General features: G+C 46.2%; 1 protein-coding gene, 1 long non-coding RNA gene and 4 other non-coding genes across 10 annotated transcripts in view; 2 read left to right on the top strand and 4 right to left on the bottom strand.

The window, feature by feature from the left end:
• The window catches only part of Trim55 (tripartite motif containing 55), a 49036-nt gene extending 42683 nt beyond the window's left edge, over positions 1 to 6353 (bottom strand). For 2 of the 5 annotated variants that reach the window (XM_076563669.1, XM_076563668.1), the window contains exons 1-2: positions 6024 to 6352; positions 5345 to 5517 (exon numbers count right to left, since the gene is read on the bottom strand). In XM_076563669.1, coding sequence (XP_076419784.1) covers positions 5345 to 5517; positions 6024 to 6191 — 341 coding nt within the window. In that variant the 5' untranslated portion in view covers positions 6192 to 6352. Of the gene's footprint in view, positions 1 to 5344; positions 5518 to 6023 lie in introns of all 5 variants that reach the window. The other 3 variants (XM_076563670.1, XM_076563671.1, XM_076563667.1) reach the window with 2 other exon arrangements.
• Positions 6354 to 16940: 10587 nt separating this feature from the next.
• On the bottom strand, positions 16941 to 17013 carry Trnaa-agc (transfer RNA alanine (anticodon AGC)). Its single transcript has one exon. It is a non-coding gene; the product is annotated as a tRNA-Ala (tRNA).
• A 120-nt stretch (positions 17014 to 17133) lies between these two features.
• On the bottom strand, positions 17134 to 17222 carry Trnay-gua (transfer RNA tyrosine (anticodon GUA)). Its single transcript is given in 2 exon segments — positions 17134 to 17169; positions 17186 to 17222. It is a non-coding gene; the product is annotated as a tRNA-Tyr (tRNA).
• Positions 17223 to 17605: 383 nt separating this feature from the next.
• Trnay-gua (transfer RNA tyrosine (anticodon GUA)) lies at positions 17606 to 17698 on the bottom strand. Its single transcript has 2 exons — positions 17662 to 17698; positions 17606 to 17641 (listed from the first exon to the last, which is right to left on the bottom strand). It is a non-coding gene; the product is annotated as a tRNA-Tyr (tRNA).
• A 287-nt stretch (positions 17699 to 17985) lies between these two features.
• On the top strand, positions 17986 to 18058 carry Trnar-acg (transfer RNA arginine (anticodon ACG)). Its single transcript has one exon. It is a non-coding gene; the product is annotated as a tRNA-Arg (tRNA).
• Positions 18059 to 20329: 2271 nt separating this feature from the next.
• Positions 20330 to 21499, top strand: LOC121827115 (uncharacterized). Its single transcript, XR_013048913.1, has 2 exons — positions 20330 to 20795; positions 21134 to 21499. It is a non-coding gene; the product is annotated as an uncharacterized LOC121827115 (long non-coding RNA).
• Positions 21500 to 24156: the final 2657 nt, after the last annotated feature.

Below are 24156 nucleotides of genomic sequence, written 5' to 3'. Positions count from 1 at the left end.
CATATGTACACTGTGTGATGTAAATGTGCATATGCAAAACCAAAATATGTATTTTATATCATTCAGATGTGTAAAGATGTAGTGTGATGTAAAACACACTCTTTCCTGGGAGTCATGCATCCAAGGGTTTAGAAACCCTGGACTTCGTGTGTGGGATTATGCAGCTGCAGTACCAGATCCAGAGGGCAGGGGGCGTGGTGATAGATCTCTATGGTACTGGGTAGAAGTCCTGTACTTGACACTGGCAGAAATAAATACCAGGAAAGCTCTCATAAGGAAGTTTCACGAGCTTCCGGGTCCAAGATTTTGGAATCTGGTGTTTGCAAGAGGAATCTCTGTCTGGTCCTGAAGCTGTATGCGTTCATGAAATCTACGGCCTCCTGATTCCCAGTTTATTTGAGACTCAAGAGAGGAAGTGTGGCCGTGAATGGGAAGATCGTTTCCCCTTCCCAGGCCTGTCTCCTCCTCCACCAGAAGGTGAGCCAACGTCTGTGGTCTTCTTTGCTGTATACCCCTGTGCCTAGAGCAGTGCTCCCCACAGACAGGAGTGCTGCTGAAATGTTAGTTGAATGAATGGATGATAAAATCAAAATGAAAATGGAAGTGGATAAATCCAGGATCGGTTGGGACTTTGGGGCTATCTGGAGAGTAGGAGTCACAAGGTGGCCCCTGCCTGCTCCAAGCCATCTGCACATTATGTTAACTTGGGCTTTGCTGGAGTCTGGAGGTTAGCCACTGGAAAAAACACAGCACAGGCATGCTAATGTAGCTTATCTTCCCTACACATGTCCCAAGGGCACCACCGCCCGCCTGGGCGGCTGTGATGGCTGCAGATACAAGCAGATACAGTATCAGCGAGCTCACGCGATACAGGAAACAGATGTTGAACATGTGGAAACAGATAGAATTTTGTATTTTATTTTTGTGATTCCACTTACTCATTTTTTCCACAATACCCTTTATTTTTTAGTAGTTTTTGTTGTTGTTTTGTTTTTTGCTTTGTTTAGGAGCAGCATGGGCCTAGAGGCACCAATCTCTTTTAGTAAGTGCATGAGAAAAACCCGTGGACAACTTACACCGCATAACAGACCTGAAACAAGTTGGGCATAGAGAATTGAGGATGCAAACCCTTTCTAGCAGGTAGGTGAGGGTGGCTGGTCACACAGTTGCTGTTCAAGGCTCAGAGCTGTGTGCTGGAAGTGGCCTCTCACTGTTCAGTACTGCAGGCACCTGTAGCTTGTTCTCTCTGGTCCCCTGGGTTGCTGGGGCTACCATAGTGTTTACTGAGGAGTGAGCATTAAGTCCTGGTGAGGAAGTTCAGTTAGTCCTGCTGTCGTTAAAGGGATCTGAAGCTTAATTCCAGCTCAACTTCTGCAAGTGTTGATGTGTGGCCTTAAATACATTACTAAACCTTTGACGTCAGTTTTCACTGACCTAGGAATAATGAAATGGGGCAGAACGAGCAGAGGCAGTTATTTATGTTTCCAGGGGGAAACTCTTGAAGAGATCAAGGAAATAAAATTTTATAAAAATAAGAAACACAAAAGGTAAGATGGCAACAAATAGGAGCGGTCTACCAAAGGCTGAAAGTTGGAAACCTCTTGACAAAAGCGAAGTGACTTCCTTCCGCTGCATTACTGCTGATGGCCTGCTGCGCAGAAGCCTACAAGAAGCTGAGGGTCCTAGGAAGTTTCTAGAACTGCAGCCAAAATCTTTAGCAGAAGCTCCATGAAATATTGTGAAGGCAGGCTATAAAGAGGAGGACTCAGTGGACATTTTAAGAGATTATATATGGAGATGTGGTTCATAGAAGCAACACCATAAGCCAACACATAAAACACAGCTCCAAGGGGGAAGGAATTCCCAAGTTGAGAGCAGAATTCAGCACTGAGAGGGTTCACCCCACCCCTAACACTGAAAAACAAAAGCAGGAGATAGAAATATAGCAGCAACACACACGGCTGGGAGAATTGGCTCAGTGGTTAAAAGCACACGATGATGCTCCTGCAGAGGACCAGAGTTGGGTTCCCAGCACCCACGAGGTCGCTCATAACCATGTTATGAACTCCAGTTCTAGGGGATTGGGCACCCTCTTCTGACCTCCACAGGCATCAGGCACATACGTAGTACACATCCATGCATGCAGGCAGAACACTCATACACATAAAATAAAGTAAATAAATCTAAAAATTGTGTTAAAAAACAAACCAGTAACACAAATACCATTGGTGATGAACAGCAGGAAGCAGCTAGGAGAATTGAAAGTTATTGCACTTGGGGAGTGACAGAAAGGTGGGAGCACCCTTCTCACTGGAGGCCTCGTAGTCCTGCTTAGGACTCTTTAAAATGAAAGTATTCGTGTATTTCATTCCCATTGCAGCACTTAATCAGGGCTGGGGAATGTCTTAGTCATGCAAGCACAGGGACCTGGACTTGATTCTAAGCGTCTTTAAAAACAGAGTGTGGTGGTGTGTGGCTGTGATCCTAACACGTGACACTAACGAGAACCCCTGGAGCTTGCCGGCCAGTGGTGCTCCTGTTTCAGAGACAGACCCTGTCTTTAAAAAATGAAGTGGAGTGCAACAGATCAGAACATCTGATCAACCACTGCCCTCCACACACATGTGCGCATACACCTGCCCACACACGAACACACATACATGCAAAGCACACACACACACACACACACACACACACACACACACACACGCATAAGCATTCAAAAAATTTGATAGGGTGATAATAAAACCCACCTCAGAGGACTATTGAGAGCATCAAGGAATCACACTTGATTCACAGGTAAAGCTCCTGGGCATGTCTAGCACACAATACAATGCCATTTTGCTTATTAGATCAACAAATTAATCACTATGTTCAATAATAATATTAACCAAATTAGTGCCTTCTCTTGCCCAAGCCAAACTGTGGAGAGTGCATCAGCATGCAGAATGACAGATAAGGCCAGGGTTTGTCAAGACGCCAGCTGTTTTGTGAGAGGCCAGGGTTGAATGATACTTCAAAGTCTATCCCAGCAGCCTTTTCCCTCTCTGTGGACACAGCCAAAGACGAGAGCTGAGGTTAGCTTATTCTGCATACCTAAGGTATTTTAAGGTCATCTAATATATCCTGAGGTGTGGGGTTCAGGGCTGGTACAACTCCCCAACTTCAGGAACAGCTAGTTGGATGTGACTAAGCCCTTCTAGGCAACTACCATGTAAAAATACCTCAAGTGAGTTTAAGAAACTTGAGTTTAAGAAACAATGTAAGAATTTCATAATCACAAAATTCCTATTATCCCTATTCCAGTCAGCTCTTGCTTTAGTAGTGGGTATTTGGCTCATTGTTTTTGTGCAATTTGTTCCCCATCCTCTGAAGAGGCACCAGGCTGACTTCACGGTTAAGGCAAGGCCATGTCTCTTAGTTGTACTAACACTACAAGTTTTAACATCTCCTGACCTCCAGGTTTCATAGTAAATGCTATTATGTTCATGTTTGAGGTTCCCACTAGGTGAGTGTTAAGAAGGAAAGACACCTGCAATAAACAGAACTCAGAAGACTGTTGGCGCTGCATTTCTCTGTGCTGCGTAAGAAGCCAGCATTGTGGAGCCCCTGTTCTGGAAGGCACTGTATATGACACTGAAACCACAGCCACATTAACGCCTTTTAATAATTGGTTGGTCATCAGTTGGTAGGGTAATCTCTTAAGGAGACAATGTGCAGTTGAATTTTTTTATTTTTGAGATTACAATTACATCATTTCTCCCCTCTCTTTCCTCCCTCCAAGACCTCTCCTCCATCCTTGCTTTATCTCTTCCAAATTCACGACCTCTTTTTAAATTGTTATTAAGTGCCTATATGTATATACACGTATTTCTAAATAAAACCTGCTCAGTCTATACAATGTGACCCTTGTTATGTTTTCAGGACTGACCATTTGGAATCAGATAACCAGCTGGTGTGCTCTTTGCTGGAGAAGACTATTTCCCCTATTCCCAACATTCCTTAGTTGCCTGTAGTTCTTTGTGGTATGAAGCCTCGTGCTCTGTCCCATCCACTCTGGCATGTCTATTGTTGTCCTTGTTCAGCTCACACTTAGGCAGTCGCGTTGGTGGGGGGCAGTTATGGGGGCAGCTGACATAGTCTCACAGCAAACTCCCTGATCAGCTGGATCTGAGTCTTTCCACCCCTTCTTCTGCAATGTCCCCTGAGCCCTGGGAGTGGGGACATTGTATAGATGTATCCATTGGGATACATGATGCAATACAGTGCACTCAGGTCTGTGACTCTGGTAACACTGTCCTTCTTGGCAGTAGAGTTGGAAGCAAGGGAAACAGGTGGCTGCAATATGTCATCAGCAATTCTTCCTCAATTCCCTCTATAGCCTGGCGCTATCTAATTTAGCTCTGAATCTTGAGCAGAAACTAATGGGCATAATAATCACAATAATTACATGTTAGATTAATGGAACAACTTTCCTGCAAAGAGTGCAAGGCATTTACAGCCTTGCAGATGTTCCGTAAGCACATGCCCCTTGTAATAAGGATCACAATGGGTCCATTTCTACATGATCTCCATATGGATACCAAGATTTTGAACTCAAATGACCTGTGCAGAATGGAGACAGGACTTTTCACACTGTGCCTTCTAGGAATAAACTCTGCAATTTCATCTCTAGGAAAGGAACTGCATAGCTTATGTGGTGTGATGATAATAAGAAGCCTTTAAAATGTTTTAATGAATGCATGCATATGACATACCTCAATCAGCAAGTGGGTACTAAGAGTATGCAGTCATAGGGAAACAGCCTGAAATGCATTTCCTCTCCCATTTCTGTAAATGAAGTTCCTGAAAATCAGCATTGTATCTTGCCTTGAACGTGCCATAGGGTCAATATTAGGACAAGCAATAATGTCAGTGTTTTTAAATTATAAGTATTACTGTTGTTTAGACAATTTTAAGGCAAGACAACTGGGAATTTGGGGTATTTTGGACAGTGATGTTTCTTACCTTATATACATGATTGCACTAGAGTTTTTCTATAACATAGGATCTGGACTTACAAGGAACCGACATGTGTCAACACATCTAAACTGAATGGAATACAAGACTGTGGGGTGGCATCACACCTCTTTCAGCATAACCACCTTTGATGGCACAGAAGCATGCATACTGCTCCCTTCCTCCCTCATGAGTAACTCTGTCTCATTGGGAAGGACTGACGTGGAAAGCCTTTTAAGGAACAACTAACCAGTGACCGGTAACAAACATGTAGCGCCTCGACCCATTAAGCTGAAAACAAATAGACGAAGCCTCCAGTAGGTCTGGCTCTGAGAGTGGCTCTTACCTCGTGGATTCCTGCTTGTAGATGTCGATGATGTTTTCCACGAGCAGGTTCCTCTGAAGTCCATAAACCCCGTGTCTGTCTAACACCACCTCGTGTCTGCAGGAGGGACAGCGGAATCGACCCCCTGATGCCACAGTGGTGCCTCCTCTTGTGGGTAAGTACGGGTTAGAGGCCTGTTCTTGCCCAGCAAGAAAAAAAAAAGGAACTGAGTAATGCCACGGGGAGTTTTTTGGAGATTATTTTCACTCTCTGACACCATGCACAAGACGGACTCCTCAGGGCTTCCCACAAGTGGTCCTGGAACATGGGGCCTCCCCTGATCCACAGCCAGACCTACAGTACACCCTCCTCAGCAAGAAGTGGTTTTCTATGTGCTGTTTTCATAACTCAGAGTTTCAACCAGAAGCTCCAACACCCATACCCTGGCCAGTAGCTCATTTTCAACTTTTAAACAGATTCAGCGCATCTGTTTTGTTTCACTAAGGACAAACAGGTTCTTAGAATTAAAACACAACTGGATGTGGAAGTGAGGAGGAAGTTGACAGGCAAACCCAGGGAAATGATTCAAGCCCACTGAAAACAGCCTCCGAGAGCTCGCTAAGGGAACCGGCTTTGGTTCCAAACACTTGATGCAGGATGGAGGAACACTCCACACCCTCCAAATTCCAAACAAACCTACCTGGAAGATGTCACTGGCACATTTTCTGCACAGGTTGTGCTGGCAGGGGAGAATGACCACGGGCTTCGTGAACATCTCCAGGCAGATGGGACAGATCAACTGTTTCTCCAAGTTATCCATGGTCTGCTGCTCTTTGGAGAAAGACTTGTAATTCAGAGAAGCGCTCATTTCCTGGCCGCCCCTGACTGTGCCGCCAGGACTCCCGAATGGCTTCTGCGAGTGTTTCCTGGAAATAATTCCAAGGACTGTGCGATTAAGTGTCCTTTATGTTTCTCTCTACGGAGGACATTGCTTCAGGCCCTGGTTCAGAGTGGGTGATGGAGCTGTTTTTAGAAACTCAGGGTCACGTGACCCTGGACTGACTTGTCCATATAAGCCAGTGACAGGAGGATGGATTCTGACAGGTGACAGAGAGCAGGAGTCCACATTCTTGCCCTGGGGAGTAAGAGAGTGGGTGGGAAGGGGATTACAAGTCCCATTTAGCAGGGGTTATGAAGGGAGGGCGTCTACAGCCCACAGTTGTCAACAACAAATGCAAATGTGCATGCCTGGTCTCTGAGCCTTGCCCTGGGTGAGCGCTTGGAAAAGAACCTGGTGACAGGCTGCTTCAGAATGCATCCCTACAGTGTAACTGTATAAGAAACATTGTTTCTTCGGACTTCGGGGAAACAAGCCACCCGAAGTAACAGGATGGCAACTTCTTAGGTGGAAGCGGGCAGAACTCCATCCTGATCTCACAGGGCAGTCCTGATCTCACAGGGCAGTCGTGTTAAAAAAAAAAAAAAAAAAAAAAGCCATTCTTGATATTAAATTTTTTCATCTTTGCCAAGATTTCGGTGTAGGGGAAATTCCAGTTTAAAAGCTGAATTTAAGACCCTATCACCACAAAAGTATCTACAAAATCTTTTTCTTTTTGTGCATGTCTATGTGTATGCATGCATGTTCAGGTGTGTGGGGGTGAACGGGTTGTGCATATGCATGTGTGGGGAGGCATGTGGCTGGCTTCCTCCATCACTATCCATCTTATTTGTAGAGACAGACTATCAATTGAAGCCCAAGTTGGCTGACAGGACTAGTCTGGCAAGCCATCTTGCTCAGGGGATTCCTCTATTTTCTATGGAACCACGGGTGGGCAGCCACATCCAGCAGACCCTTGTGCAGCAAGTATTCTATCCACTAAGCTATCTCCCCAGATAACCAAACTGTTGAGTATGCTGCTCTCCTTCCCACTCTTATCCTGTACCTCTCACCCCACATACAGCGCAAAACACAAAGAAAACTTGTGACAGTCTTTAAAAAGTTTAGCTTGGTTTACAACAGTAATCCTCAATGGGATAGCAGCTGGCATGTGGATCGCATGCTATAATTGCATTCTGCCATGTGCTGGAGGAAGATGTCAGTGCCTTCTATACCTGGAATGATGATAGAGTACGATATACTGCCCAGTCTGCTCCTAAAATGCCTGTGTATTTTACCCTTCATCCAAGGCCCTTTTTTAAAAAATGATAGTATCCCTAATAATTTCTGATATTCTTGCTCTTGCATAATAAACACAGATTCTGACATTTGCCAGGGATTTGTAAAAATTGTAATTGATATGTATTGCACATAAAACTTTAAATCACATAGAAAGCAAAAGAAATCCATGTCATTTTTTAAGTGATGAATTTTTGTCTTATTTCTCTATGATTTCAAAAATCCCAGAAAGAACACAAAAATCCACAGTGTGCCCCAGTTACAATAAAGGGCAGGTCCTTGGGATTGGTTGTGTGCAGTCTTATTCTATATGTATACACAGCTTAATTGCAATTTGTAAGCTCGGTGATCTAATAAAAAATTACACAACTACATAAACATCAGGGGGTGGGAATCTTGAAGGATTCTCTCAAAACTTTCAGTACTTGTTTAGCGACTGCATCAAAGGAGAGAGTTCATGCCATTTTCCTGTCAATTCACATCAGCAGTTAGAGTCTGTTCATCATCACCTTAGCAATAGAGCTCTGAGCTCAGCATATGAGATGATTTCCAGGGGAGTTTCTACTGCAGAAGTAAACGACCTTGCTATCTAAAGAAAAGCACTTATTAGTCAGGATCAGTAGAATTTTATATATATATATATATATATATATATATATATATATATATATATGTAGACCAGATCGGAACACATGACCAAACACTGTATAGTCCCACAGTGGCCTCTGAAGACTCGAGATCTGCAGAAACCAATAACTTCTTAATTCAAGAAGCTGGAAGTCTCAGAACAAGAGAGCGGTGATAGAGCCTTAGTCCGAGGCAGAAGGCCAGGAAGCCCCTGAAGAGTTATTGACAGGAGTCCATGTTGAAAGGCATGTCTGGTGTCCAGGGATGACAGCAGCAGTAAACACCGAATCACCTGAAAAGAACCCGGTGTGCACACAAATATGGATGCCCCCCCTTCCTCTTCTTATTCCTAGGTTCCAGTTGCCCACATTCAAAGTGGGTCTTACCTAATCAGTTTGAAGATGGACATACGAATTGACTCTAGAGATAGCCTCACGACCACACCCAGAAGGTCCTCTGCCAATTTGCTAGGTGTCTTTAATCAAGTTAACAACAAAGACTAACCACTACAGTCTTTAACTAATAACATAGTCATGACTCATTTGTCACCAGGGCTTCATCCCGAGAACTGCTTCCTTAGGCAACTCCAGTACTGTGTGGCCATCAGAGTCACACAAAGCTAGCTGGTAGAGGTGACTATGTGATTGGGCTCTTCGGCGTGTCTTATGGCTCCTAGACTGCAAACTGGCACAGCATACTCTAGTGTGGGATGCTGCAGGCAGTTATGGATAGTGGTGAGCACTGGTGCGTCCCAAATACAGTGAAAAGATGATGTAAAGGATAAAAAGACCGGAAGCTGCTCTGGACGAGACGGTGAGCTAGTGTGCAGGCCTGGGACAGGACTGCAGACTGCTGCAAACTGTTCCAGAGCTGTGCACAGGACTGTTCAATTTATAAATAATGAATAAATCAAAATTACTTCTTCAGGTATCATTTGACATTAGCTTACCATAATTTTATTTTTTTTGAGATATTTTATTTCTCTTTTATGTGTATGGGCATTTTTTTTTTTTGCTTACATGTATGTTTGTGTATCTATCCATATGATACCCTCAGAGGACAGAAGAAGGTGTCAGATCCCCTGGAACTGGGGTTAAGACAATTGTTTGCTACCCTGTGGATGCTGGCAATCAAACCTGGATCCTCTGGAAGAACAGCCAGTGGTCTTAACTGCTGATCCATCTCTCCAGTTCTGTTACTATAACTTTAAACCTTGTAAATTTTTAACTTGTCCTTTTGTGTGATAACCATTTATTAAACACAGCTGTACAGCTGTAAACTTTTTTTTTCACATTTTCATTATGTAAGCCTGTTCTGTATTTATCTTGAAACCTTTAATTGAAAATTAAGTACACGACCTTGGTCTAGACCCTCCAGCAGCATCACTACAATCATGTCCATAATGAACTATGTATGGCATTATGACCACAGAGACATCACCAAGTGATATAAGAGTGTATACACCACTGCTCCACCATTGACTGAAACGTTATTATGCAGTACATGGGTGCACAATGAGGCAGAACCTTCGGTGGAAACAATCCATTCCTTCTGAAAAAAATCCACTGAAAACTTACCATATGTTCCTGTTGTACAAAGCTCTGGGAATCCAAAGACTAATAAAGATCAGGTAACTGCCCCCAAGGAGCTCAGTATAATGGAGATAACACATCCCCATGTAAGAGCCACAGTGAGAAAGAGCTAATGAGTGGTAGGTGTGGGAGCCCAATTACTCAAGGTCAGAGAATCTGAGCTTGCTTTACCCAGCAGGTAAGGAGATGATTTGGCCACGGGTGTGGTTACCAGGTATTTAGAAGGGTCTACTCTTGGCTGTACGGTGTGCTTTGATCTTGCAAGGGGGAGGTGTTTTGCCTCTCCCCTAGGCATATTCTTAAAAGCCCTTTTGAATAAACTTTGAGGCTGTTGGGTACTGACCCAGGCCCTCCCAAAGCTATCCTGTGTCTCTGTCTTTCTCCTCATCATCTAGGTCTCTCTTTCTATCTGATGATTTCTTATCCCTCTCTCCTCCACCTGAGAGCCCTTCGATAGGTGAGAGGAGGTCGGAGCTGAACTCCACAGACTCCCACAGGTAGGAATGAGAGAGGCTTCATGGGTTGGGTAGCTTTTGAATGGATTCATTCAGGAAAGACCTATTTCCAGAGACATGGAGCCACAGGCATACAGGGACCCTGAGAGCACTTGGTGGTTTGGCCTGGAGTGAAGAGCACTCTACTGATGCATTGCCATCCCATGAACACTATACTAAAAGGTTGTTTATTAAATACTTACTAAATCAGGCCCCAGGAAGTCACTAAAGTTTCTCACCAGAATGTTTCCATGAGCTCACGTGTGTGTTGGTGGGTCAGACCTCCCTGCTGTGATGGGGGCAGGTGGCAGTGCAATTGATCTGGCTAAAGGCAAGATTGTTGCCAATAGTCCAGGTGAGAGGTCAGGGAGCCCTGGCACGGGACCATAGCACTGGGAAAGGCAGTAGGAAATGGACTCTGGGGTTATGAACGTAGATTCCACGGCGATGGCTCCGATGTCTGGCATGAGCACCAGTGATGCTGCCCAGGATGCTACTGTGCGGCAGCAGGCAGACTCTCTCTGGGTTCTTCATCTGCCTCACCTTGTACTCTTGGGAGATTACCCTTACCCGGCTGGATTTAGGGTCTGTCATCTACCACTGACTAGGGTTCATAAGTAACTTAGCAGTGTTTGTAAGGGGAAAATACCTCAGAAACAGTATTACTTTTGATGTTTGAAAACCCTGCTTCCATTTTTTGGTGTAAGCTGATTCCCAGCCTTCTCCCTTTCTTCCCTCTGCTTCGTGGGGCTCTCCACCTTTCACTCTTTTTCTAGAACTTTCCCTCCTGTAGACCACATGGAAACCAGCTGGAATTACATAGGAATTCAACCAAGGGTTGACTGATCTTCACTTTCCCCTCATCCTCCTTTTTCTGTCCCTTTGTCCTGCCTTTTTTCAAAGATCAGCAATCTATGCGGCTGATCTGTGTGTTGGGGGTGGAACACAGGGGTGTGGTCTAGAGAGAAGCTGGAACATTTAGCCTACTCCTAAATTCTTCAAAGTCTGGGAGACTGGGAGTATTCTGTAATTACAACTTTCAGGCCTCCAAGGAGTTGTAAATAGTGGTCTGGAGGGCTTCTGGACTGTGTGAATGGTGGTCACAACCTCCTCCCCTCTGCCCTCCGTCTCACCACACACATTAGACAGAGCATGAAATCCCTAGGAACAATTACACAGGAAAACGTGGTGGTAGACGCCATCACTGTTCTTCGTTCCTGAGTCCATCAAGCTAGTGGAGTCCTATGTTTAGGAACCCAGAGAAACTGAAACCCCTTTTCTGAAGTGAGTCTGGGAGAATGAGTTCTCAAAACCCTGGGTAAGCACCTCAAAGTGTATTTGGCATTAGGAGAAGACCACAGAAAGGTTTATGATATTCTCCAGGGCAAATGGAAGCAGGCTTCAGGAAGCGGGGCAAGGCAATTCTGACACCAATTATAGCCACCGGAAGCTGAGACACGCTTTACAAATTAAAGGCACAGGGCTCCACATAACTAACTGTCCTTACTTGGGACTCTACCAGCAAAATGGGTTTCGAGATCCTCTGAACATCTGATCTACTGGCTGTTTACTCAGGGATTCTTACTATATCTTCAGTTTGACAAATTGCTAGTGATGCATAATTCAGAAAAGCATTGCAGTTAAGTTCTGGCTTCATGCAGTTTGAATATAAACCGCCCCCCCTCCTGCCCCCAGGCACATTTGAGCACTCGGCTCCAGGCTGGTGGTGGTCTTTGGAAAGCTGTGAAACCTTGAAGTCTAGGAGATGGAGACTCCTTAGAAGAAGTGGTGGATCACAGGTGGCAGGCCCAGCTTCAGCCCTGCTTACTTCCTGTTTGCTCTCTGTTTCCTCTTTTGCCAAGATGTGAAGAGACAAGGAGTCCCAGCTGCACACTCGTGCCATCCAGAAGCTGTTGCTGTGTCTACCCTCCATGTCAAATGGGATCTTTAAAACAGTGAGCCTTTGTCGGGAATTCAGTCACAGTAAAAGTAACCCTCCTGGCATATAGATGCAAGACCATACACGCAGAGAAACCTTATCTAGGGATGCTCATCCATGCTTCTGAGTACAGATCTATCACATAGGCATGCTGGAATTGATTGTTGGTCACGTGACTGAATATCTGTAGCTCTCCATGCTACAGAAGCCTGACTGATATTACACGCTTCAGAACTCCAACATTCTAATCACAGGGCTGCTCTCTCCATCCCTTCCTGAGTCATCCGATTAGCATAAATTATCAAAGACATGCCCATTGCTCAGGAAATTCTGAGAATGTAGAGAAGTTGGGACCAGCGCTAAATTCCTCATCATTCACTAAAGCCTCCATATGATCTTCAGGACCGGGGAAGGGAGGCTTTAAAATTCCTCTTACTTCTGTTTCAGCACAAGTAGCCGCACTCTGAGTCCCAGTCACTCTGTGTAGTAGCACCCCATAATAGCTGTTATTGTCACTGTGTGGCCAGCTGTGGCTGACAGAGGCTGTCCTGTGCTAAGCTACGCAGTCGAGCATTGTGTCATTATGGATCCCGGGACCTCTCACCCGCTCCACTGTGCCACTCTCAGGCCCTGGAATGACACTCAGCATCAGGATTTTCTATGATGTTGAAGATGCTGTCTCTATCTGTGCTAATCCAACCTTTCTACTGAGCACCAAGGATGTGCCTAGCACTAGTCTGGAATTTAATGTTTTGCATATATATTAAATAAACTCAAAGTTCTGTGACGTGAAGCCATTTTATCCACCAATATATTTCATGCCTGGATGTTTTAGGGTATATTTCACATGGTGAATTCCGTGTCAGGTGGTCATGCGGGAGCGTTGTGAATTGTGTCATTAATAAAGATGGAATTGAACTTGTAACAGAGAGGGCTGGAGACAGCTCTCCAGCTCAGCGTCTCCTCCCAGTAAAACAGCAAATGTTGAAGCATCAGGAGGCACAAGTTGGGTGACCTGATGTTTGTCTCCTTAGTGGCAGTGAGTGACAAGATCGTAAGAGGAATCTAGAACCCTGTGTGAAGCCCCAGGCCGAAGCGCTGGCATGATCCAAGTACTCACAATGGTCTTATCTTCTGGCCTCGGTGTAGGGAAGCCGCCTCATTCTTTAAATTAGTACACAAGCTACCAGGCTTGCCCATGACCTCTTCATACATGCTTTGTTTTGGTTGGTCCTCCCAACTCCTTCATCTCCCCATCCCCTCTCCTCCCCAGGCATTCCTCTCTCCACTTTCATGTCAATGTGTTTTATTACCTCCTTCCCATCCATCCCCAGGTCTCTGTTTTCTCCTCTTGTGGGCTCTTTCCTAGTTTCATGACTTTTACCCGCTCTCGTTCCCACATAAACACACATGCATAACAGTTAGAAGCTAAGACCCAGACGGGCCTCTATTTAATCAATGTCCCCTAAATTATTTTAAGCCCAGGCCCAAACAAAGCATTGAATAATTAATTAATCTTGTGTCAAGTAAGTGCTCTTGGTGTGTGTGTGTACATGTGTGTATGCACAAATGTGCTAGCTCTGCATGTATGTATGTATGAGGGCCAGACATTGACATTAGCTGTCTTATTCTATCATGTTCCTCATAATTTTAAGACAGGACAATTGGCTAGGCTGGCTAGCCAGTGAGCCCCCGGGATTCTCCCATTTTCGTCTTCCAGCACTAGGGTTACAAGTGTTTTTATGTGGGTGCTTGAGCCAACTCCTGGGCTACAAACTAAATGCTCTTTAATTAAGAGAGCAAAAATGTTAGCTTTCTGCAATACATATCCATCCACTCTATCTATCCATCTATCCCCTCCTCCTTCCCATGACATATTCCATAAAGAGGGCTATATGTTCTTTGAAATTTAGATGAACTGGTTTTGTCCCAAGTACCAGGCTGTGCTGTGGTCTGTACAACTTGGTTCTGGAAACATGACTCAGGGGACACAGGGTTGAAGAAACAACAGACAGAACATAAAGCTGTGGGGGGGGGGCCGCACCTACTATGCCATCAAAAGTTTATCGTGTACACCCTAAAGGGGAGGTCCCTGGAGGGGAGCAGTCTCAGGACTGCTGCAAACATCCAGGAGGAGGAAGCTTGTGGTTGGTGGTTTCTGCACACACTGGTTTTAGCTAAAGGCCAGTCCTTCCTCACTAGCCCGTGGACCAGAGGAAGGCTCTGCCACCCCTCTGAGCCTCACCTGGGGAAGGCTTCATCACTCCCATGGGTCTGAGGCCCTGGGGTCCTTGACATGGACTCCATGTTAACAATATATAGTCAGTCGGGACTTCATCTGCTCCCTACAAGGCTCCATAGATCAGTTCTCCCAGATATAATGGCTTTCCTTTGGTTTCCTACAGCTGAAGATACTGTTTTAAAAAGCACTTCCTAAAAAGCCAGGTCTGATTTGCGAATGCCTGTTTTCCTTGAGCATGGAGCCCAAGGCCATATTCTACACATCCTATTGAAGGCCAGGACCCCACAACCACCACCACCACCCCCGCCGCCCCCAGCAACAACAGAAGCAGCACCCCTAATCATTATTTGTCTGAAGAATTTGCCGTCACATAACAACCTTAAAAGTTACTGGAAAATAAAATGCAGCCCCTCGCTCTGTTTCCTGCCATCGATTCCTGCCCCAGCCTGCTCCAGGGCCTGACTGGACGTCTAGGGCACACTTGCTGGGTTGCTTTACCTGTAGGCCTTTTGCAGGTTTTCTTGCTACCTGGCAATAAGAAGTTTGAACACACGGTTTTAAATTTGTAATGAGAAATAACGTTTCACGGAGGTGAAAGTCACCGGGAAGTGACTCACTTGAACAGTGCTGGTATGCCGTGGCATTTCTTTCGTTAGGTTAATTGCAAACTTCTTGTTGGAAGCTGTCTTTCATCTTGAGAACTGGTCCAGCTTCACAGCTGTTCTTTATAAATTTCACGTCATTCCAAGGATCTCTGAGGAAAGGTGTAAAAACTACACATTGTGCTTTCTTCTGAACATCTCTTGGCACAATTTCTGTGCTAGAAATAAACCTACCTGAAGCCTTCACCTGGGCTCCAGGTCCTCCTTAGGACCACCATAACCACCCACGCCTGCCTCTGTGTTCTTACAAGTTCTTAGTAGCAATGCCAGTAGTTACACAGATGGGATGCTACGGCCACACCGTGATGCGTTTGGCCATCATTCTGTGTGTTCAGTCTTGTTCTACTTTCCTTGCTCGGGAGATCCTTGCTGCACTGTATGCATGCCGCACATACAAACCTGTAAATCCTCTGGGCCTTGCTGTGGGTGGGGGATGTTTACCAGGTCTCTAGGGGTGGAAATCGGTCTCAGTTTCTGCAGCATGCCAGCAAAATGCCAGGCCCTGTTCATGCCTCTCATTCCCCCTCTGCTCTTCCTCAATCTTCTCTTTTTCTCCCCTCCCCTAATCTCCCCTTTCCTGCTAACAACAGCAGCGTGTTTACCGTGCACCAGGCTCTGTACTGAGATTCCAAGTTCTATCTTAATTGAAAGGAAGTGCTGTTATAACCATCATGTTTTACAAAAGATGAAACGGAAATAACCAAGATGCTGAGCAACCTGTCCAAGGGCCTACAGAGCAGGACAGGCCATCGGCTCTCATTGTCCACATGACTAACCGCTATGGGACGCTGCCTCCCGATTTACTTCTGTGAACTCTGTGATTTCCCGTCTGGGCCGCTGACCTCAGGATGTGACTGGATTCTGACCCACATGCTGTCCTTCCCAGTCCCTGACTTGTTCACTTCTTTCTCTTCATCACATACAGTCAGAAGGGTTATTGTTACCGTTCACAAATAATAATTAATTGGCAGAGCATTGCGAATTAGAATGGAAGCCGAGGCAGACGACCAGAGACACGGGCCTGCTGGATGTGGTGCTACAGGCCTTTAATCACAGCACTCGGAGGCAGAGGCCATTCAAGGCCAGCCTGGGATACTAAAGCTTTGTCTCAAGACACTACAAATAAAAAACGCATAATTTATATGTAGGGAGATACATTTAAGTGAGTCAAAGATTCAATTAAAATTTTTATTGAAAATAAAGTGAGATCGAAAATGGCAAGCTAGAAAGTGGAAGGCAGCAGATCACAGCAGGCTGAGTGCTCTGGAAACAAAAGCACACAAGTGGCCCAGGCTCTACCGTGTACGAATGAATCATGATTTATTGTGAGCCTCAAAAGGGTAATAATTCTGCCATTGGCTGAAAGAGCAGTGCTCCGTGCTGTGAGAACTACATTAGTAACTCTGCTGAGAGTCTATTCTAGAAAATAGGAGAGGGATAACCGATCAACAAATTGGCTTTTGGGTGTTACGTCACTATCCAAATGTTTGTTTCAGAGTATGGTGTGCGTCTGTCTTTTGACAAGGGGAGCCTAAATCGAACTTTTACATATTTATATATTTACTTTAATTTTCACTTTTCCCTCTTCGAGGCTAGCGGCCCCTGCGCCCCTGGGCACCAGCCTTGGCCTCCTTGGCGCCGCACAGCCGCGGAGCCTGGGCTCCGCCTGGGTTTACGTGGCTCCGCGTCCAGGTCCTGCTGCATCCTCATAGCGAGGCCATCAAACGAGGGGCAGCTTAGCCTTAGGTTCACGCCGGGGAGACTGGGACTTGAGACAAAGCGTGACGTCCAATGCCCCCTCGCTAAGTTTGGTCGACAGTCTTTGAGGTCGATGCCAAAAGGAAAGGGAGAGCTGCCGAACTGCAGGGGCAAGAAAGAAAAGGGCTGGAGGATGCGGGCATCGATCCCGCTACCTCTCGCATGCTAAGCGAGCGCTCTACCATTTGAGCTAATCCCCCACCGCTGCTCACGACGCTTTATCTGCTCCTCTAGAGGCGGCCGGAAGCACTGCTGGACAGAGAAATTTAAGCTTGAACACGCCTCACTGCTGAAGCTGAAAAACCAAAAGGTGAGCTCCTTCCTTCGAGCCGGAATCGAACCAGCGACCTAAGGATGACCGCGAACGTACGCCTACAGTCCTCCGCTCTACCAGCTGAGCTATCGAAGGGAGCGGAAATCCGTCCGGCGGATTGGCTCCATAACGCCGCGTCACGGCCCCGCGCGGCGCTCGCGGCGGATCCGGGCGGCTGATCGAGAGTCGTCCAGGGGCCTGGAGCCGGAAGCTCGCAGACCTGTGCGGCCACGGAAGCGACCCTCGTGGGCGGTGGGCGGTGGGCGGTCGAGCGGTGGGCGGGGAGCGGGGAGCGGGGAGCGGGCGGCGGGCAGCCGCACTCGGGAACCTGTGTGAGCACGCTCGCAAAAGTTGCGCAAGCGCGGAAGGGGTCGCCCCCCGATGTGGGGCGAAAGTCCCAGAACTAACAGAGGGATGGGGAAGTCAATGGTTGACAAGGACCAGGAAATCATGGGAACCCTGGAGAAAATGTTACGGCCTCCTTCGAGCCGGAATCGAACCAGCGACCTAAAGATGTCTCCTGCCGGGGAGTGAGCTACAGTCCTCCGCTCTACCAGCTGAGCTATCGAAGGGACACAAGGGTAGCTCCTGCCCCTTGACCCCGAACAGGTCTGTGGGGAGTTCGGCAAGAACAAACGGAACTGAGCATGCGCACTTCCCAGGCCGCGCAACTTTCCCGGCCGCACGTCGCTTTACGCACGCGCACAACCTCAGCTCCGCCTCACTGGCCCCCCCATCTGCCAATCTTCGGGAGGCTCGGGTGCTCGTCGGTCACGTGGCCTGCCTGTGGCACCCGGGTGACTGGTGAGGGCTGTCTCATGCTGTCATCCCGAAAGCCCCCACGGCCCCTCTCATCGACGGGCCAGTGGCGCAATGGATAACGCGTCTGACTACGGATCAGAAGATTGTAGGTTCGACTCCTGCCTGGCTCGAGGTTTTTGTCACCTCCCCTTTTAGACCCAAACGCGAACCCAGGACCCGGGAACACGGGATCCCCAAAGAGCAGCAGTGGAGCTTGCAGTTCTGCAGAGCCGCGTGCACAAAGAAAGCCCTGGTCCGTGCCTTGATGTGGAGACTGAACCCTCCATCACTCCCCCTCCAAACACAACGCAGGGACACTCACCGAGAATACTAAAGTTGTCTTTTTTTTTTTAAAAGTAAGGTTCTTAATTAAGTTTTCATAAAAATATTTCCCCCAGTGGGCCATTCGTGGGAAGTCTAGTGAGTTAGTAAGATGTTAAGTGCTTGTCGCCGTTTTCTGCGATACTGTGTCCACTTCAGTTGTTAGAGATTAAAAAAACAACAAATCCACCCAGACTCGGGTCTTCGCACCAAGCAGGCGTGAGTGTGAGCAAATGAGCTACGTGGATGTCGCCGCCGTTGACAGCGGCGCTCGACAGTCGGCGTTGGAACAAACCCGGGACCAATGGCTAACGGGGTGCCCTTGGCCATCAGAGCGGCCTGGGAGGCGCTGGTCCTGCCCCCCAGTCCTGGCTCCTCGCGCTGCTCCCCGATCGATCGGCCCGGGACCGGCTGAGACCGGCGGGCCCCAGGCTTCTCTTTCCCTCTCCGCCGGGCCCCAGGCTTCTCTTTCCCTCTCCGCCGGGCCCCAGGCTTCTCTTTTCCTCTCCGCCTCTCTCGGCCCCAGGCTTCCCTTTCCCTCTCCGCCTCTCGGCCCCAGGCTTCTCTTTCCCTCTCCGCCGGGCCCCAGGCTTCTCTTTCCCTCTCCGCCGGGCCCCAGGCTTCTCTTTCCCTCTCCGCCGGGTCCCAGGCTTCTCTTTCCCTCTCCGCCGGGCCCCAGGCTTCTCTTTTCCTTTCCGCCCCTGGGCTCCTGGCTCTCCCCTCCCGCTCTCCGCTCAGCTTCAGGATGTCTCGGGCTGTGCTCTCCTTTAGATGACAATAAAGCCCCCGGCCCTTAGGAACAGTCGTGTCCCCCTTTTATTTCTTGACTCGCTATTTTAATTGTTTTATTGGCAGTGCTGCGGCTTGCTTAAAGGCGGTTAAAAGAACCTAGAATTTAAGAGGGTGGGGAAGCATGGACTCATTTGAAAACGTTGGGAGTTTTTTTTTTTTTTTTTTTTTTTTTTTTTTTTTTATGTCCCCTTGGTATTTGTCAGTTTTTACGTGCAAGGCGCTGGTGTCTTTAAAGTTGTATAGTGTTTCATGTTTTCTTAGAGGTTTTTTTTGGGGGGGGGGAGTGGAGTGTTGCCCTCCTTCACCTAAATTCATAGACAAACCAAATCATTTAAGAGCAAAGAGCCTCTGATTTTTTTTAAAGATTTATTATTTATTTATTTATTTACTATGTACACAGTGTTCTGCCCACTTGTATGCTTGCACACCAGAAGAGGGCACCAGATCTCATTACAGATGGCTGTGAGCCACCATGTGGTTGCTGGGAGTTGAACCTCAGGGCCTCTGGAAGAACAGGCGGTGTTTTTAACCTCTGAATCACCTCTTTTTCTTATTTTGAAAGGGTGGCAAGCAAGGTAGTTATCTGCGAGTCATTGTCATGGTCATTATTGCACTGCCATCAAAACCATCACACTTAAACAGCTTATCCCGAACAGGAGGGGGCCAGGAAGCCTGTGATTTCTGGCTCTTGTGACAAAATTTCATGTGAGCTACAAGAGGCGATAATAAAGGGCATCCCTAGGAAACCAAGGATGAAATGTCAGTGTCTTGAAGGTCTACCCCTTCTCCTAATGTCCCAGCAGCAAACCTGACTGTGGAGGAAACGATAGGTGTATTAGGCTTCCTCACAGAGCATAGGTAAAGGGTACTTACAAGGGTGTGGGACCTCCTTTTCCAAAAGATCACGCCCCATAGCACTGTAACCACGGCCTGAGGACCTCATGTTTTCTTTCTAAGGACTCTTGTAGCAAAGCCTCTTGTGCTTCGGGGTGTTAGACAGTACCTCTGGCAGAACGTTTTAAATGGCAAAATGAACAAAGAGCACAAAGGTGCAAAATCCAGAGCGCTCAATAGAATGGAAGGATAGCTGTTTCCAGTTACTCTGTAGGAAAAAGGCCTTGCTCAACATGGCCAGGACAATGTGCTCTGACATGCCATACTGCTTACCACTCTCCTAATGAACGGGAACAGGCTGTACTAGTTTCAGATTTACAAATAAACTTAGTAAGTAAGTGAAAGAATTCAGAAGATGCTAACCCCAAACTGCTACCATGACACATTGCTTGAGCTTATGGCACCTGAGAAAGCTGGAACAGGAAGCAAGTTCCACCTAAAAACATGCATAAAATTTCCTAAGAGAAAGAGATGCTCAGTGTACCAGAAAGTGAGCATTCTTAACACCGGGCACTTGGAGTGGATATCAGAATGAACCTACAAAGATAACTCTCACTTTTCATTAATTTTTTTTCAGGTGACTGGCACACAATTCACTGACCCTAGCCCAAGCCTCTTTAATTTGTCACATATCCACAATTTGTCAGTTTTATTTAAAGCATCACTGAAGCTTTTGCACCTAATGGCTTTTTCGGGTCTTTGTTTTCTCTCTGAAGACACACGTGCATAGAACTGGATAAAACTTCCTTTCATTTCTCCTGGCCTGCTGCAGACTGACTTCAAGGTCTAGCCATAGAACCTGAGCATGTGGACGCTTTTCCCGTGATACAATCAGCATAGAAGTGTGTTGCCTCCACAAAGGTGAGATGTGAATAGTGAGGATTAGCTGTATTGTTATGATAACTAAACTCTGAATTACATGTAAAAATCACGACACCAAGAAGATCCCAATGAGAACAGCTCCCAGCCCTCACACCCTTCAAGAAGATTAACTTGTCCTTGGGTTTCCGGCAGATGGCTAGACTGACCTCCATCCAGCTCCCAGGGCACCACATGCTCACTTGGAGTCAGTCTTTCAGACTCAGGGAAAGTGAGGCCCTTGTCCTTGTTTTGTTCCCCAGGTCTGATTGAGGCTTGTAAGGAGGCTCCTGCAGGAAACCTTTCTTCAGGGACACTTTCTCCACCTTCTTATTTAACAGCTGCTGGGCACTACTCCAGAACGATGGAAAGGAAGACCCAAGTCCCGGACCTGATGGAGCACTCGGTTTGAAGAGGCAGACAGACGATAACACATGTTGTACTCTCAACGGAGCTGAGGACCAAAGAGAGAGGTGAGGCACAGGAGATCTGGAGTGTGGAGTGGAACTTCTCACAAGGCCATAAACACAGATGACCGGCGGCAAAGCCAGCTGCTGTGACATGCGTACATTAGTGCACACACACTCACATGCATTCCCTCTTCTAAGGGGCGGCAAGCATTAAAGTTAAGAAAAACTAAGCTTGCCAAGCTCTATTCCCTTTGTATTATGAAAAACTAATAAAAGATTACTAATTTGTCAGTTTGACAGGAGGATGATATATTTTTACTAATGGAAAGTTCACAATTTGTACCTTATTATGTACAATGGAGAAATTGGGTATAATTTCAGTTTTATTATGAATAGATAACATTTAAAGTCATGAAAAGATTTTGCAACTCATTATATGAGTGCTTTTGAAATGCCTTACTTTTAGATGTCACAGCAATGTTCTCATCCCAACTGTATGGACTCAGAATAATGGAACAGAATACATTGTTAGATTTATAGACCTATGGTAACCACTTCAAGTTGGGGAGGGATAAATCAGGATGTATCGAATGCAAGTACCAGTCTCACATTAAGAAGTTGTGTCTGACTTTATAGAATTCACCATCAGGGAATATCGTACTTTAGCAGGTAGACTTTAAAGGCTGATTACCTTAGTCTAACTGCTGGCTTCCTGTTTTTGTGATTCACGGCTCTCTGATCCCTGATTTTTCATCTGGGGGATGGTAACTGTAGTACTGAGCCCAGAGAGTTGCCGTGAGGATTGCATCAGTCAACTTACACAGGCCCTTAGTGTAATCACTGACAAGAGGGGAGTCTGCTTGAAGAGGGTTTTCTTAACACCCTCAAAACATTCTGGGAAATTATGGAAGGAACCTGATACAAATTAGAATTACAATTTTAAAAATAACCATTAGAATTTTTTTGGTGCTGGGGACAGAGCCAGGATATTGTGTATGCTAGACATGCACTGAACCACACCTCTAGAACCAGATTTCTATATAACCAACCACTACAAAAATCTTCTATTTTGAGACAAGGTCCCACTCTGTAGTCTTAGTTGACCTGGAGCTGTATAGACCAGGCTGGCTTCAAACTCACAGACATCTGCCTGCCTCTGCCTCTTGGGTGCTGAGACTAAAGGCATGCATCACCATGCCAGACCCCAAAATTGCCTTTGAAATAAAAAACAAATAAAACATTCACTCAGAGGTTGTTAACAGCTGTTGGTTGATCAAACAGAGAACATGACGAAGACCTAGCTCTAAGGGGCCACAAAGAAAGGGGGTACTGCAAGGGGTGGGAGAGGGGGAGGAGAGAGGGGGAGGCTTCAGATTGCCTCTCCATGAAGACACAGAAAATAAGAGAGACCCCTACCGTTGTCTCCTGGAGCTGCAGAGGGCAGTTGAAGAGAATGGCTGATGCTAAAGCCGGTGACAGGAAAATCGGCGACCTGGCCATGAGGGTTGGGGTGGTTTTCAAGGAGGGCCGATATCACTGCAGATGTGAGCGTCCTGGAGGAACAGTTTAACACAGCGGGTTATGGTGGTCAGCCAGCCTGTTCCTACCGGTTAGCTGGATGGGGCCAAGCTTCGTCATGACCTTCCTGTGCTTAGTCTGAAGGAAAAAGGGATGGTGGTGACAATATCTTGTCTCATAGTGTGCTGGGAGCATTGAGTTAAACCCATTCAAGATGTCGGGGTCAGATACCACACACGATACACAGACTTCTTTTTAATATGTGAATTAATTACATTGTGGTGGCTATTCTTGGTGGTTAACTTGACTGCATGTGGAATTAACTAAAAACCCAGGCAGCCTGGCACACCTGTCATGGATTTATCTTGATTGGATTTTCTGAGGTGGGAAGATCCACCCTTGGCAGCCTAGATAACGGACATGGAAGAAAGCAGCTTCTGCTTTTGCCTGCTGCTCTCATTCTCGCTGGCCAGGTCATGTCCCCGCTGCTGAGGCACCCGTCAGTGGTCTGAGAGCCCATTTCCTCAGGATTCTGACATATACTGAGGACCAGCTTAGACACCCAGCCTCATGGACCGAACACCCTCTGGATTCTTGAACTTTCTTTCAGGAGACAGCAATTGTGGGACCAACTGGACCATCTATTCATTCTATGTGTTCTGTTCCTCTAGAGAACCTGAATACATACAGCATCATTTCAAAGTACAAAATAAATGCCCCCATGACCACACAGCCAACACTTTCAATCCCGTTTATTTTTATTTTATTTATTTATTATATGAGAGAGGAGGAGAGGAGAGACGGGGTGGGGTGCATGTGCATGCCATGGCACATGTGTGGAGGTCAGAGGACGTGCAGGAGTTGGTTCTCACAACTACACGGGTCAAACTCGGGTTGTAAGGCCTGCCTGGCAAGCATCTTTACCCACTGAATCATCTTGTTGGCCCCTCAAATCCTCTGTCTTTTAATGTGAGTTTAAGCTAGTAAGTTAATCAGCACATATATATGCTGAATATATGTATATATGATGAATATATATGTGTATATATGCTGAATATATATGCATATATATGATGAATATGTGTGTGTGTGTGTGTGTGTATGCTGATTTTCCCCATTGTGTGGTATCTTTTATATATTGCTTTTAAACTTAGGCTAGCTTCACAGGCTTGCTTCTAAAATAATATTCGTTAGTGTATTCATATTGAATATGTATTCAAGCAGATCACTTTTTAATATAAGAAAATACTGCAATTTCATCTAAGGAATGAGTATTTGTATCAGGAAAAAAAACAATTTCTCTTTACCAAACTCAAAATGTGATAATTAATAAACACTGAGAAAATGACACTTAGCAACCAGACACATTAGGAGTGAGGATTCGGTATCTGAGTTGACAACTCAACAGAGAACAGTTAGCCCTTGCTAGGTTGGAC

The sequence above is a fragment of the Peromyscus maniculatus genome, chromosome 2 (genome assembly GCF_049852395.1).
Source record: "Peromyscus maniculatus bairdii isolate BWxNUB_F1_BW_parent chromosome 2, HU_Pman_BW_mat_3.1, whole genome shotgun sequence".
In the NCBI taxonomy this organism is placed as follows: Eukaryota; Metazoa; Chordata; class Mammalia; order Rodentia; family Cricetidae; genus Peromyscus; species Peromyscus maniculatus.
Note: the sequence above shows the minus strand (reverse complement) of the source record. Positions and strands in the feature narration are given on the sequence as shown.